Source organism: Pollicipes pollicipes, unplaced genomic scaffold, assembly GCF_011947565.3.
Source record: "Pollicipes pollicipes isolate AB1234 unplaced genomic scaffold, Ppol_2.1 Scaffold_6138;HRSCAF=7277_pilon_pilon_pilon, whole genome shotgun sequence".
Lineage (NCBI taxonomy): Eukaryota > Metazoa > Arthropoda > Thecostraca > Pollicipedomorpha > Pollicipedidae > Pollicipes > Pollicipes pollicipes.
In genome coordinates, this window is record NW_023596818.1 from 35,201,480 (window position 1) to 35,217,639 (window position 16,160).

At 50.6% G+C, this 16,160-nt stretch overlaps 1 protein-coding gene across 4 annotated transcripts in view; it reads right to left on the bottom strand.

The window, feature by feature from the left end:
- Positions 1 to 16,160, bottom strand: part of LOC119105684 (protein tilB homolog) — a 55,605-nt gene that overhangs the window by 8,744 nt on the left and 30,701 nt on the right. Inside the window, exons 1-8 of one of the 4 annotated variants that reach the window (XM_037229152.1) lie at positions 11,791 to 12,005; positions 6,547 to 6,714; positions 6,076 to 6,250; positions 5,388 to 5,566; positions 5,046 to 5,130; positions 3,903 to 4,142; positions 2,553 to 2,718; positions 643 to 1,210 (exon numbers count right to left, since the gene is read on the bottom strand). In XM_037229152.1, coding sequence (XP_037085047.1) covers positions 1,079 to 1,210; positions 2,553 to 2,718; positions 3,903 to 4,142; positions 5,046 to 5,130; positions 5,388 to 5,566; positions 6,076 to 6,250; positions 6,547 to 6,714; positions 11,791 to 11,800 — 1,155 coding nt within the window. In that variant the 5' untranslated portion in view covers positions 11,801 to 12,005 and the 3' untranslated portion in view covers positions 643 to 1,078. Of the gene's footprint in view, positions 1 to 642; positions 1,211 to 2,552; positions 2,719 to 3,902; positions 4,143 to 5,045; positions 5,131 to 5,387; positions 5,567 to 6,075; positions 6,251 to 6,546; positions 6,777 to 11,790; positions 12,006 to 16,160 lie in introns of those variants that run through there. The other 3 variants (XM_037229151.1, XR_005095056.1, XM_037229154.1) reach the window with 3 other exon arrangements.

Here is a 16,160-nt window from a genome sequence, read left to right on the forward strand (position 1 = left end):
CGGAAAACTGTACGCTGTGCTTGGTGCAGCCTCATTTTTGGCTGCATAAATCACTTGGACAGCTTGTGAATATTGTGTTATTGAGTCTGTGAGAAGTCCTTTGGACGGAATGTGTTACGTTTGCCTTAGGTGGAATGCGTCAAATTGTCGTCGTTTCGCGTCTGCTAAGGTGTGTTCTGTCGATCTCAATACACTTGCATGGCATGTTGAAGCTGATGATCTCGTTCATATCGCCGTCCACGATTTGTAGGTTTCCATTGTTCTCGTTCAATATATGCTCGACAATGTAGGTTTCAGTGGCCTCAGCTTTCCTGCTCCAAAACCTTGTTTCTCTTTGTTCTTGAAAGCTAGTTGTTGAGCAACAGCAAATATAAATGTATATACAAAACCATACTATAGATATACTTCTCGTGACCTCTGATATTTGGTAAGATAAAACATTTTGCCGGAACATCAATATAGAGGAGAGAGAGAGAGAGCGAGAGCGAGAGCGAGAGAGAGAGAGAGCGAGAGAGAGAGAGCGAGAGCGAGAGCGAGAGCGAGAGCGAGAGCGAGAGCGAGAGAGAGAGAGAGAGAGAGAGAGAGAGAGAGAGAGAGAGAGAGAGAGAGAGAGAGAGAGAGAGAGAGAGAGAGAGAGAGAGAGAGAGAGGAGTATGCGGCGTGAGACAAGAGTACAGGGCCAGAGGAGTATGCGGCGTGAGACAAGAGTACAGGGCCAGAGGAGTATGCGGCGTGAGACAAGAGTACAGGGCCAGAGGAGTATGCGGCGTGAGACAAGAGTACAGGGCCAGAGGAGTATGCGGCGTGAGACAAGAGTACAGGGCCAGATGAGAATGCGGCGTAAGACGAGAGTGCAGGGCCAGATGAGCGTGCATTAATGGAGGCTGCGCGAGTCCCAGTGCGATTCACAGTGTCGTAACGGTCGCACTGGACGTGTTCGCGCAGGCCCGGCCCGCATACGGGGCTGCAGCCGGGGCCGGGGCCGACACGTGGCCGGTGTCAGGCACACACCGACGGTCGCCATCGCCAGCGGTGGGCCCAGGCTGCGATGGGCGCCGCCTGGTGGCCGGCCGTCGCCTCAGACCAGCGGCGGCACCTCCGGATGCTCGTCCTCCGGCACCGGGCTTGGCTCTGGACCGGCCGACGGCTTCGGTGGCCGAGCCGCAGGTGGGCCAGGCCGCCGGACCCCCAGAGCGGGCCGCTCCGCGAACTGGTGGCACACCAGCGGCCCTGGTCAGGACACACCAGCGGTCCTGGTCAGGACGACACACCACCGGCCCTGGTCAGGACGACACACCACCGACCCTGGCCAAGGTGACACACCAGCGGTCCTGGTCAGGACACACCAGCGGCCCTGGTCAGGGCGACACACCGCCGGCCCTGGCCAAGGTGACACACCGCCGGCCCTGGTCAGGGCGACACACCACCGGCCCTGGCCAAGGTGACACACCAGCGGTCCTGGTCAGGACACACCAGCGGCCCTGGTCAGGGCGACACACCGCCGGCCCTGGTCAGGACGACACACCACCGACCCTGGCCAAGGTGACACACCAGCGGTCCTGGTCAGGACACACCAGCGGCCCTGGTCAGGGCGACACACCACCGGCCCTGGCCAAGGTGACACACCAGCGGTCCTGGTCAGGACACACCAGCGGCCTTGGTCAGGGCGACACGCCGCCGGCCCTGGTCAGGGCGACACACCACCGGCCCTGGCCAAGGTGACACACCAGCGGTCCTGGTCAGGACACACCAGCGGCCCTGGTCAGGGCGACACACCGCCGGCCCTGGTCAGGGCGACACACCACCGACCCTGGTCAGGGCGACACACCACCAGCCCTGGCCAAGGTGACACACCAGCGGTCCTGGTCAGGACATACCACCAGCCCTGGTCAGGGCGACACATCCGGGCCATTGTCAGCAGGCCATCAGCAGCGCGGCGTCCCACAGGAGCGCGTCCAAACTGAGAACAGACCGTCGCAACCTCAGGTGGGAGCTCCATCAAATGTCGGCAGGCCGCCTGCTCAGCTTCAACAACCAGGCGAACTCTTGCAGCACAACTAACAACACAGCACACGACAGCAGCAATAGCTTTACAAGCGATCATGCCATCTGAAGCGTTCAAAATAATATCCTTGGTCAGAATGTAGATTGACCTGGCACGGCGCACACAGTTTAGAAATGCCGCAACACACCTTCAACTGGGACTAAAACAGAAAATATGCTGCTCAAAATGGCCGTCCTTTGAAAAACTGTTGAATGCCACTCACAGAAACTGTGTCTACGGGTTTAGGATTTCGCTGTACCTGGCTGTAGCCAGTTCCGACCGGCCATTACGGAATTGCCCTCGCACCGTTCGGCGCGGCTGATATGTACGCCGAGGGGGAGGGGGGGGGGGGGGGTGTGTAAGCACAAGCGGCAGCCGTCAACAGACTGGGGAGGCTGCTCAGAGGCCGGTTGGTTGTGAGGTACGACAGTTTCGGCTGGAGAATCAGTGGCGTTCTTTGGACACGAGCGACCTTCAGCACAGTGACCGCCGGGTCAAGGACAGCTACCTTCGGCATCGTCACCAGCAGCTGCCCGGTGACCTGGGAGCGCTGCACAGTACTGCTGTCCGGCTTCACCTCCTCGGACAGCACCAGCTGGAACGGCTGCTGCCGCACCCGCACGCACACGTACGTCGGCTGTACGTCCACCTCCAGCAGAGACGTATCCATGTGTCTGAGGCGGCGCGCACGCACGTGCTCGGTGTCATGGTCAGCCGGCAATTACGCACGTCTATACCACGACAGCCACGAGTATGCGACAAATACACTTGCTCCTGTGAGGCCAACACGCGTTAAGTTCTGTCTGGGCCACCGTGCACTTAAAAGCTGCCACATATTGCAGTCAATTTACTCTTTATCCCGGTCCACACGTCAACATTTGGCATACATGCCAAACATTTCAAGACTGGCTTAACAAGTGAAGAAGTTAGCAGGACATAAACGCACGGTACCTGCACGATACCATCTGGTACAAAAGTAAAATGATGCTAATTGTGACGTTTTAAGGCACCTTCTGCCTAGTATACCAATAATTGGGATAACTGTTATGCATTGTTTTGGCTCAGCATTCCCCGTTTGCTCATATACCTTAAGGAGCTCAGAGGAGCATTGAGGGCTCAAGTCAGCATCGGGTGGGCGCTCACGCCCCCCGAAAATATATAAAGTGACACCCGTGATCTGTGCCCGTGTCAAGCTGACATGACACGATTTGTGTGCGACCGGGAGACGGCCTCAGACATACGGCTGCAGGACTCCGCGAGTTCGGACGTGGCTCTTGGACTCAGACCCACGCCTGTCAAGCGAACGGCGGCCTTGCTTCGGAAAGACGCTTTTTCTCTCGGAGTGCAGCGCGGTCATTCACGGGGAGCGGGGGCTTCTCTTTTGCAAGTGTGGTACAAAGATCGGGTACCTACGTAGCAATAAACCTGATATCGCCACTTCCCAAGCTCCGCTTACACCTGTACAGGTGAAACACCTGTGGATCCAAATATTCCTCTATTTATGAGGGTAACGGACCCGCCACAGATGCACGCTCGAGTGATCACCGTGCACCGGAGCTGGTACGGTTTCGGGCTCCGGCTCTGACCGCAGGCTGCACCTGGACAGGGGCACCGCGGGGGTTGGATGCCAGGGGACAAGACAATGCACGGGGGGGGGGGGGGGCAGTTGGCGCTCAGGGAGCTACTTTGTGGGAGGGGGGGGGGGGGGGCAACGAAAACAAGACCGTCGCTGGTGCAAGGAGCCACGGGGGGAACAGGAGGCAACAGCAGCCCCTGCCCTCCCCCCATCTGCGACGCATTTGCCCGTGCGCCCCGTCGGACGGAAACAGGGCGGCTGCAGCGGCGGCGGCGCCCCCACCTGAACACGTCCAGGTGGAGCCGCAGCTGGTGGGCCGGCTCGTCATCCTCCAGCCAGAAGCTGAGGCCGGCACTGTTGACGTTGAGCGGCCGGCCGTCGTCGGTGAACAGGCGGCTCTGGCGGGCCGGCGCCTCCCAGGCGGGCCGTTCGTCCCGCGGCGGAGCGGCGCGCGACGCCTCCAGGTGGCGGTGCAGCTCCAGCCGCGACTCGGGCGTGTACGGCGTCCGCTCGGCCCAAAACCTGGACCCGACCACAACGTGAAGCACGCACAACACAAGTACACGCGCACGCATACACACAACCACACCCATATCCACACCCAACCACTCACACACAGGGAGGGAGGGATTCGTTCGGAAGAGCCTGCAGCGCACCCATGGAAAGAGAAAGACTCGTTAAAGGGGACTGGATAGGCGCACACAGACAGAACTTGGGACTCACCATACGAAGCATATATTGTCAGACACCGGAAGCATACAGAACGGGAATGGAGCCACGTCGAGTCAAAGAGTATCGAGGCACGCAGGCCGGAATCCATCAAAAAAGTTGAGGACGCTCGACAGACTGATACTTATCCCAACTAATCGAGCACAGACAAACCAGTCACCACACAACAGGGACTGAAAGGCTATTACTAGAACCCGAGGCACCTACAAACTGCCGACAAGCATGATTTCCGAAGCGGCCGGGCTGTCTAGACTTCTAAAATAAAGGCACACCGCAACAGGATGAAAACTTATTATCCCAACCCACCCAGGCACGGCGCTAGCCAGCCGGCCTCAACTGACCAGAGATCGGTGACATGGCTGGCCGCAGAGCACACACCTGTATTATATGGCCCGTAGAAGAGGGCGGACGTGATACCCACACCGGCACGCACTTCCCTTGGTCAGTAGTTCTACAGCGACGCTACATTGGTAAGTCACCACCCGCCTCGACTTGAGCGTCGCCGTCAACTTTGGTTTGAGATATGATGCTAACATGTTTTCATTCGTCTTAATATCTGAAGGCTCTGGGCCTCGTAGGCTAGGAGGTCAAGTGCCCCATCGATGGGTGATGATAAGCGACCCGGGATAACGTCTCACATGATTTCAGGAGCTATCGTGCGTGCAATAAATGCCTACATGTCCTCAACCCGCTTACTTTTTTCGCTCTTCTTCACTAAGATCTTTCAAATTTGAAGCATCTTTCGTTGCCCGTACAGCTTCTTTTTGTTGCTTCCTTTTCTCTGCAATGCGTGCAACCATGGCAGCGATACACACCATCATTAAGGGTCCGTAAGGCAATATGAACACACTTTTACGATGGAGAGCATTGCAAAATCCAATTAGTCCGTGCGCAATAAAGCTCACGTCTCACTTTGCATCAGAAAACATGGATTACAACACACGCTAATGTTGACAGCGCATAACCCGCTGCATTCACGCTCGGCCCTGTGCACTGTGCCCGTTCTGGGTACGTCAGCGGTTCTCTCCAAGAACTGACCTAGGTAGCGCCTCTGCTGTTGGACGATGTCGTCCTGGATGCGGGCGAACGCCTGGCGCGCCCGGATCCGCTCCGAGTGCTCGATCCGCGTGCCGTCCAGCACCTCCAGCTGCGGCAGGGCGACGGCCACCCAGGCGCGGTAGCCCTCGTAGTCGGCGCACGGGTTGCCCGTGAGGAATCTGCGGCGGGAGACGTCTGTGCGGAGCCGAGAGGCAGCAACTCCGACGCCCGGCACGGTCAGCGACTGCGTGAACAGCAAGCAATGGGCACGATCACCAGCCCGATCAACTCTGCACAATCCCCCGGCGGTCGGACCAACGCGCACGGCCACGACAGTGTGCCGGTGAGGACGGCCATGGGCAGCCACAGCGGCGCGTCGGGTGCGGCGGCAGCAGACAGCAGCGACGGCGTGCCGGGTGCGGGCCGTAGAGGACGGCCGCAGCAGTGCTACATGCGGCGCCACGCGTCCGCCACCCCCCCCCCCCCCCCCCCCCCCACACACACACACTCTGCGGTCTCGGGCCACCGGCACGGCAGTCAGGTCAGCTGCCTCCGGACAGCGGCCCGCACACCTCCGCCTCAGGCCGCCGCCAGGGGGCGCCCAGCACTCAGCACTGGAGAGTGCACCCGGCAGCGTCGGAGGCTGGTGGTGGCACTCCGTGCGGTGGGCCGCCGTCACTCGGCTTACAGTTCGCGCAGGGCGGCGTTGTGTCGGAGGCTGGCCAGAGACGTAATCTCTCCGATGAAGTTGAGCGTCAGGTCCAGCTTGGTCAGGCTCTCGCAGCCCTCCAGGTTCTCCACGCGCTCCACGCTGTTGAGGGCCAGGTTCAGGTACTCCAGCTGCTTCAGCCGACCAACGTTCTCTGAAGAGCGGCGACGGCAGCGTCATCAAGACCTAAAAATACCTAAAGTAACCGCAGTCACTGCAGTACCGGATGGATGTGTATAACATGGGCATGTGTCAATCAATCCAGAAGACCATTCATATTTGTGAAGGGAAACAAACGTAACTTTCCAGCAAAAGGCACTAACCCACCAGAGCATAAGTTAAACGCGCTCAGAAACGTAATATCATGATCACAACCCCCATTGGCATCATTCATGTTTTCAAAGATGTCGGCCAAATGCCGGCAAACACACCGTCACAGCTGCAGCCTACCTATCTTGGCAATAAGGTTAGACTGCAGGTAGAGAATGCGCAGACGTCGACACCACCGGTCCAGATGCTGGATCCGTTCCACGTCACACTGATGCAGCGACAGCTCCTCCAGGCTGAAGATCTCCTTTTCATTGTGCTCAGCCCGCTTGCGCACCAGCTCTTCCGTAACTGGCCAACAGTGACGCATTGTCGTAGCCTGACCATGGCGGTCAAACACAATTAAATGTGGTCCGGCTTCGATGCGGGTAAATCCTAACAGACGCGGCCCACGCGTTGCGATCCGGAGGCACACATCATGGGTGCACTCAAGCCACATCTTCGAATGGCGTATGCAACTAAGATTCTGCGGTCATGCTAGATGGCACATTGTAGCACGACAGCTCTGACAGACAGGCAGACGCTGAGCTCGGTACCACGGCAACCAATGGCTTCTTACGTGCTGCAGTTCCACTGGTCAGTATGGTTGCTTACCGGGTGTCCCAGCTACATTTCACACTGCTCACTACGATTAAAAGTGTACTGAAAATGCCCGAATGAGCAACAGGCATTGTTTCAAAGAGTTTCAACCACGCAAAGTGGAAAGTTTTCTTGGCTACTGATGCAGGTGACATGACCTACCGCGATGCTGTACAGAAAAAAATCACACATGATTGGTTTTTGGGCACCTGCCGATCAATCGATTAGCGGCAAACATACTCCCTGTGTTGGCCACCACGTTACCGGCCGGCCAATGGCATTCAGTAATGGGCCGCCCGGGGCGAAATGAACAAAACGGGAAATGGCTCCCGTACACCGACTGATGTTGCCGGTCGACAGCGCTCCCACAGTGCCGTCGTCTGCACACGGCTGCAGCCGCCGCCATTGACGACGATGATTTGATGATTGATGACTTGATGACGGCCGTAACTGATCAAATCGCCGCTGCCACCGGCCAGCTTGCCTTGAGTGATGCGCAGTCCGGGGTCCCCCCCCCACCAAAAAAATTATATGTATACCGTCGGCCGACAAGCATTTGTAAGTGCCAGCCGGCAGAAGAGTGATATGAAATGCGCATAGTCGCACTCCCCGCGCGCGATCCAGTGTTTCTCCCGGTCCGCGGTATGGTGGCTGCCACGCTACCGGCCAGTCGGCACCATCAGTGCTGCACCGTCAGGGTGTTATGTGAATAACCGAACTACGCTACCGGCCCACTGCCCCGCCACAATGCTACCGTCTCCGCTCAGCCGCATCCGCTGAGAACGAAAAAAGTTGCACTGACCACCGTAACTTAGGAAATTGACGCCTCCGCCTGCCCGCCTGCATCGAGTGATGACCCGTCACGGGTCACCAAAACAAAATGGACGATTCGGCCGACAAGCAGGTTTGGGTGCCAGCTCATAGCCCCGTCGCAGTGCCATCAAAAGCACACCAAGGCACTCTTCGCACGCGATTGCAGGCATTTTCCTGGGTTGCCACGCGTTGGCCAGCGTGGTACCGGCTGTCGGTCGCATTCAGTAATCGCCATCATGGCATGATCTGAACACAGTCGCGTTAACTGGCGATAGCCTTCTCACGGTTTCATCATATCCACACGTTTCCTTACGTCGCGCACGACAATGTATATGTTTAAATCACTGTTGTAACTTTGCAGATCGCTGCTGCGGCCGGCCAGCCAGCATTTATTAATACTCTGTCAGGGGTTCAGACCACACGACCGCGGCGGGGGGGGGGGGGGGGGAACCGGCCACACTCAGGCGGCAGACCCACATATGGACAGGCTGCCATGTCTGGGCCATTTGAGCAATTTGTCCACTGTGCAAACCAATACATAATACTTGATATATACACACATTTGTATATATACATATACATATATATATATATATATATATATATATATATATATATATATATATATATATATATATATATATATATATATATATATGCATATATATGGTGGAATATTTCGGCAGAATCCTTACTTTTATGCATGTTTGTTTAACAATGACTACCGACCCGGCACTGAAGAACTATTTTTTGCACCCATCTAGTTTCGGGACTTTTGACTTAGCATTAGTCGTTTAAATTAAAGACAGTTCGTACAAAATCACTCATATATTCGCCGATCTTTACATTCTCACGTTTCGAGATCTTATCTCATGGTGGGAGAAGACTGAATAGCACAAAAAATACGTTTGGAGTTTTAAGGGATGAAAATTGTGCACTACTATTTAAAAGCCTCTTTTGGTACGGAGAACACAAATGAAGCATGGCTAATTGAAGTGAGACAGAATTCCTTTTTACTTTGATGCATATAAAATACACTCATAATGCGGACACTACAAAGACACAAACATATTGCCACAATCACATCAATAGTGTTCACCTCCCACCAATTAATAATTCAAGGGTTGTACAAGAATTTGTTTAGGGCAAGAGAGTTCATTGATTAATATACTTTCCCAAGTTTGAAGGCATCTTCTGCCATTGCACGTCCGTAAAATGTCAGTGTTGTCTGTCAGTTGTCGTGTAAATGTTCTGTCGTGTTCGTGTCGCATGTGGTTCAGAGGTGCCCCCTCATGTAAGTCCACTGTCAGGCGTCGTGAGAGAGTCGTGGTCGCTCCATTGTAGTGTACGGAACAATGTCTGCAGCCTTCGATGTTGTATTTGAATTGATACACCAAAATTGTGCATTTTAGTTTGTCGGGTTTGATCGGGTTATTTCTCATAAGAAAGCTGGTTTTCTTGTTGCAATGATAAGTGGCAATGCATTTTGTGGTCGTTCTTACGTTTTACATGTCGGGAGATGATTTTCCGTAGAGCTTTCTTGCCTTGTTTGTGGGCGGATGTCATTTTATTTTGATAATATAGTTGGACGGTTCATTGGTTGCCTTGTCTTGGCTTGCTGACGTGTGTCTTGTCATATGTCGTTGTATTTCGTTTTCAACGTCAGAATTTCAAGAACCGTTGTTCACCAAGATCTGTCTGATTCGCGCCAATTCCAAATGCAGTCCTGTCCAATCAGAGGAGTGCTTAAATGCACATATAATGAATGACCTTATCATGCAAATTTTGTAGCGTCGAGGACACTCACGGTCAGCATTCAACCACCGTCCGTTGTTAGTCTGCTTTCGGTACAGTCGTATTCAATCGCTGTCCTTTTCCATTAATAATCACGCCAAGAAAGGATATTATGTTTTGCACACTGAGCTCTTTTGTGAAATTTGAACCAGACTGCTGTTGAAGTGGTGTTTTTGAGACGTTCTAGTTGGTCAATGTCTCTAACCTCCACGAACATATCGTTTACATAGCAACAGAAAATGTCCGGTCTCATGTCGTCATTTTGTAGTGTGTCGGTTTCCACATGTCCCATAAAGAAATTAGCGAATAACGGTCCTGGCGGTGAGCTAGTCGCAACACCCTCACTTTGGCAATACATTCGGCCATCAGACCCGCGGAAAGAAACTTCCAGCGCACAGGCTTTTCGTAATTGTTCAAGAAGGCGCTTTTATATTTTGAGAGGGGGAATTTCGAGACGAATGTTATCCCAACGGCTTTTCAAATTCTGACGTTGAAAACGAAATACAACGGCATATGACAAGACAGTTTGACAGCAAACCAAAACAAGACAACCAACCAACCGTCCAACTGTATCACCAAAATCAAATGACATCTGCCCACAAACAAGGCGAAAAAGCTCTACGGAAAATCATCTTTCGACGTCTAAAGGGCAAGAACGACCACAAAATAGACATCGTCATGTATCATCGCAATAACAAAATCTTTGACTTTCTTTTGGGAAACAGCCCAGGCACACCCGACAAACCAAAATGCACCAACGTAGTGTATCAATTCGAGTGCTTCATCAAAGGCCGCAAACATTGTTCCATACACTGCAATGGTGTGACCACAACGACTCTCTCCCGATGTCTGACGATGTATTTACGTGACGGGGCTCCTCTGGACCATGGGCGACACGAACACGACAGGGCATTGACACAACAACTGACAGTCAACACTGATATTTTATGGACGTGCAATGACGGAAGACGCATTAAAATTTGGCAGACTGTATTCATTAACGAACTCTCTCCAGCCCTAAACAGACGACCAATTTTGTGTACAACCCTTGAATTATTAAGTGGTGGGCGGTGAGCACTAATATCGTGATTGTGGCAATATGTTTGTGTCTTTGTAGCGTTCCCATTATGAGTGTACTTAATATGTATCAAAGTAAAAACAGGATTCTGTCTCACTTCAATAAGCCATGTTTTTTGTGTTACCGTACCAAAAGATGTTTTACGATAGCAGTGCACGATTTTCATCCTTTAAAATTCCAAACTTATTTTTTGTGCCATTCCGTGTTCTCCTGCGACGAGTTAAGATGTCGGAGCATAAGAACGTAAAGAGCGACGAAGATACGAGTGATTTTGTATCAAACATCTTTAATCTAAACAATAATGCTGAGTCAACAGCCGAAAAGTACAACAATGCATATGAAAGCTCGTCAATGCCAAGTCAGCGGTCATTTTTAGTGGAGCACACACGCACACGCACACGCACACGCACACACCCACACCCACACCCCCCGCGCCCACGCCCACGCCCACGCCCACGCCCATATATATATATATATATATATATATATATATATATATATATATATATATATATATATAAAGGATGCATCAGCTCAAGGGCCGTAGTGTCTGTCACCGGTCACGTTGGGAACCCACCCAAGCTACATTCGGAGCTGAAGGTGGCGGCTACAACAAATGCCGCGAGAGGTATACGTTTTAACTCCAGCAGCCACGTCAGGCGCCGCCATCCTGTGGGCGATAGACGTGAATGATTTGGATTTCGGCCTGGGCTCGGGCTGGGCCATCGTACTCGGAGACGTATCAGGCACAGAAGAGGTGCAAACGCCACCGCTGAAGTGGCAGGGTAATACGGAGGTCGGGCTTTAGCAGAATGCTCAATGCACCCATTGTCAACATGACGCCTATGGCCAGACAGTTACCTGCAGCCTCCTCCTCCCTCCCCCCGCCAAAAAAGATCAGCGGGATCTCACAGACATGGAATCATATGGGATCCTGGATCCACCCTTGAGATCCGGGCACATTTCTGGGGTCGACAAATTCTGTCCCCCCAGGCAGCAAATAACCCCGACATTAAATCACTCCACATTCGGGGAGAATGCGCATCCTCGGTTTCGGCATTATGCATGTGCATTGCAAATCTTGTTAAGTACTGTCAACTTACTAAGCACCATTATCTTGTGGTCCTTAGGCACGCGGTTCCCAGACGCGTGGTACTACCTAATCACCCGTACTGCTCATCTTTAAAAGTAGCTCTTTGAGGTGACTGGGCGTTATAACTAATCCAGATGCTTCTGAGCTTTCGAACTGAGAGCGATCCTCGTTAGGTTTCTACGACAAAAACGTAAGCAGCAAGAGCGGCTGGCCCAACCACCACCTTAAGCACACACCACCCAAACTGCGGATGGTACACCAGTTTTAGCGTCGCGTGTTGCCATGGCAACAGGCGATGAGCACCTCATATTTTACATTGTATTATATGAATATGTCAAAGCGTCACCAGAAATAGCTGCTGTTCCTCGAGAAAAATATTTTCTTTGAAAATAAAAACGGCATTAACTAAAAGTTGGCAGTGCAGCATGGATTTCATACAAGAGACGTATTAATTGGACTCAATGCAGTTAAGCACTTGATACTGTGATATAAAATACGCATATGGTTCGTTACAGACGCAGAAAACTAACAATGAATCGCGTTCATTGGCAAATTTGAAATCAGATGGGGATGGGAGGTAAGTCTTAAGTGCATTTGCGTTGAATATTATTAACATAGATAGCACAGTAGAAATAACCTTGTTCCTCGGAGAAAACCACGAGAATAGACATAGATGCGTTGATATTTCGGCAACATGCCTTCTTTGAAACGGGTAATGTAAGTGATTGAAAATAAAAACTTCTGCTATTTGTGCCTTTGTGCTTGACTTGAAATATTAACGCACCTTTATCGCTATTCTTCCGTTTTTTCTGCCAGGGAAAAGGGTATTGCTACAGTAGTAATGCCATCCAAAGGTAAAACCCTATATGTCAACTTTTGGCGATGTTGTGCTTTTTATACCATCTGATTCATCTACTCATGCTGATGTTGGTTACTTAAATGATGAGTTAAAATTTTCACAAACTCTTAGCCCATCCTTTTGGCTAAAAGTTTGTGAAAATTTCAAATAATGATTTAAATATCACAATGCAGCATGAGAAGACAACTGTGATAAGGTGAGACATGAGATGACATAAGAAACACAAAATGGCTAGAAATGAGCATATGGGATTTTATCCTTGGACAGCAGTGCTGTCTTGTCTACATGAAGATGGAAGCCTCATTTCTCACTGTAATGGTAGTCTGACAGCAGTGCAGGAAGTAGGTGGCCAGTGGAGTAAGCCTCCAAACTTTTAAAAACACATCAGCCTCATGAGCATTGACTGAAAGAGATACAACAATGCCTTTCAGTCCATCCAACATGTGAGGTCTTCCTTTGCCCCTGGCCTTTTATGCTTGATCCATGCTATTTTCTACTAGTGCTGAAGCAACACACTTGTAAAGGATTTCCCATTTAAAGGAGCAATAATAATCAAACTATTGCTGACAGGGGCTTAGCATCTTAATATCTGAACACTTAAATAAATGCCAGGGCCATTTTAAGACAGATGTCTTTGTTAGGTATCTTGTAGAATGCAGTGGTGACATGGCAGGGACCCAAACCCAAGACTGGCAGGCTCAGAGCAGAGTGCTCAAACTACTACAAACTACCACCACTGCCCTGACTACAAGGAGGAAACACCACATGCATTAAAAAAGCTTGCAAAATAACTGGACTTTTTGAAAGGCTGGATGCAGCCACCTTCCTTACCAACCATTGCCATACAGAGGATGCTACATTTACATAATATGTTGCCATGCTGTCCCTGATTTCTACACCAGTGGTTGATCACTTAAAAGTTAACTTATCTGCTCTTAGTGTACAAAATTTGTTTATCAGGTAAAAGCCAAATTGGTGTAATCTTTTGCATATAAGCATTTGTTTCTGATGCTTTAATACAAATGCAAGAAGCATCAGGAACAAGCTTGGTGAGCTCCATGCTTACATGCTGGAAGAAAATTTTGACCTGGCAACTATCACTGAACCTTGGATCAGTGAGCACCTTTTTGGTGGGGCAGTTAACAAGAATTTGAAGTATCTAGGTACAATATGTTTACTTTTCATAGGAGAACAAAAAAGGAGGTGGAATTCTAGTCTATGTAAGGCAGAATATAGAATGTGAAATGATGAATGGCATGAAGAAGAGAGGTGGTGCAGAATTCCTTTGGACTGATTTGATTATGCAAAAGGCAATAAATTATGTGTTGGAAATATCTATAGGCCCCCAAATGGTTGTCAGGATGTGGACACAGATATGTGTGAAGAAATCAGATGAAGAAAATAGCTCAAGAAAGCTTCCATGTCTGACACAGTCAGTGCACACTTTGATGGCAGTTAAGAAGGCAGCATGTAATAGACACACAAAAAGCAGGAGGGCAGTATATAGGATTGCCACAAAAAAACTAAAGAAGGGAGTCAGGAAAGCAAAAGTAATATCAGAAATAAGGCTAGCAGACACTTGCCCTGTTGATGTTAAGAATTTTCTTAGCTACTACAAATTCCAATCTAAGGGATTCTCTGTTGGTCCCTTGAGGAAGATGAAAAGTCATAAGTGGTGGAGAGGGATGTGGTAGGTTTGTCAGTAAGCCATTTTTGTGCTCAATGGTACTAAACCTCAGCAGGAGCCAGACAAGATTGGGGTTCCACAGGGGTTGTTGTTGGGTCATTTGCCCTCATTTTTGTGTGAATAATATTGAGATAGGATGAGAAGGTAAGGTTCTTAAATTGCCTGATATTAAATTAAAAGGGGTGCCAAAAAATGCAGACCACATGAAACTTGACTTAGAGAAATTAGTGACCTGGGATTCTCTGTGGCAAATGTCATTTAATTATGATATGTGTAAGGTGATACATTTAGGTGGTTCTGACAGTGAGGGCATTATCTAAAAAATGTGAGGCCGAGAGTTGTACCAGATTGAGGACAAACAGGACTTGTGGGTTATAATTTCCAGGGAATTGAAGCCTGAAAGCAATACGTTGGGTTGGGGGCAAAGTGCTTCAGATGCTGCGACTTGTTTACAGGAGTGCCCATCATTAAAGACAAAAGAAAATGCCTCTCTGTGTCAAATGAAAATGCCTCTCTGTGATGCCTCTCTATCAAATATGCAAAAGCAACATGTCCTCATGATGGAACTCAAAGGCGCAGCCTTAGAGCACATGGCCTCCTTTGACGGGTACAAGATGACTTATACAGATGGTTCGAAGACGGATGCAGGTGTAGGGTGCGCTTTTGTGTGCGGATCCACCACACGGTCATTCACACTGCCTTCACACGCGTCGGTCTACACTTCCGAGCTTATAGCCATTAGCAAAGCTCTCTGTTTTATTGAAGTGGACGATAGCAATCTGCATTTAATTCTTTCCGACTCCTTGAGCAGCCTGCTGGCTGTTAGCGGCTTCTCCCCGTCGAATCCACTGGTTCAGGACATTCAATCTCGTCTTAGCTCACTGGATCGAGCAGGAAAAACGGTCGTTCTATGCTGGATCCCAAGTCACGTGGGGATATGCGGAAATGATCTTGCTGACGCGGCAGCAAAGCGCGCTACGACAGGGACTAGAATTCCTATAACACCACTACCTGCTCAAGACATGTACCCCGCAGTGTCGCTGTTTATGCAGAAGCGATGGCAGTTCTACTGGAACTCGCTGAGCGCCAACAAGCTGCAGTCGGTGAAACCCCGCATTGGATTATGGCAGTCGTGCTTTCGGGACAATAGGGTGGAAGAAGTTGCCCTTTGCCGGTTACGCATAGGTCACACATATGCTACGCACCGTCACCTGCTGCTGGCTGGCGACAGACCATGCTGCGGTCGATGCTCTGATCCACTGACCGTGCATCACGTACTGGTCGCTTGCCGCCACCTTACTGCAACGAGAGCGCAGTTTTTCGGACGCCACGTCCAGAGTCGCACGCTATGCGACTTTTTAGGGGATTCTTCGAACATCGTCGGGTTTGGCAAAGTGCTCCAGTTCCTTCGCGCTATAGATTTTCCTGTAATCTTCTCATCATGATGCTAGGGCCGATCATCATGGCTCTATAGGGTGACCTGATTGATGCACTTCTCTGATTGACGGCTCTGCATGAATCGATAGTCATGGGCGCTGCATGACCTTTAGCAGTCGATGCGCCCTAAAACCCCAAATCATCATCATCGTCATCACAAAAGAAAATGCTGTCAAAAATTTGTACTGAGGTCATGTCAGACCACGCCTAGAGTGTTGTGTACAGACTTGTTCCCCCCTGTTGCCAAAAATATATTGATGGTCCGGGGAGAGTACGCAAAAAGCAACTAAGATGATACATGCGGGTTGGTGACATAAAACATGAGGATAGGTTTAAGGCCTTGTATTTGTATTCACCGAAATATCGTAGACTTAGAGGAGATTTGATAGAGGTCTTC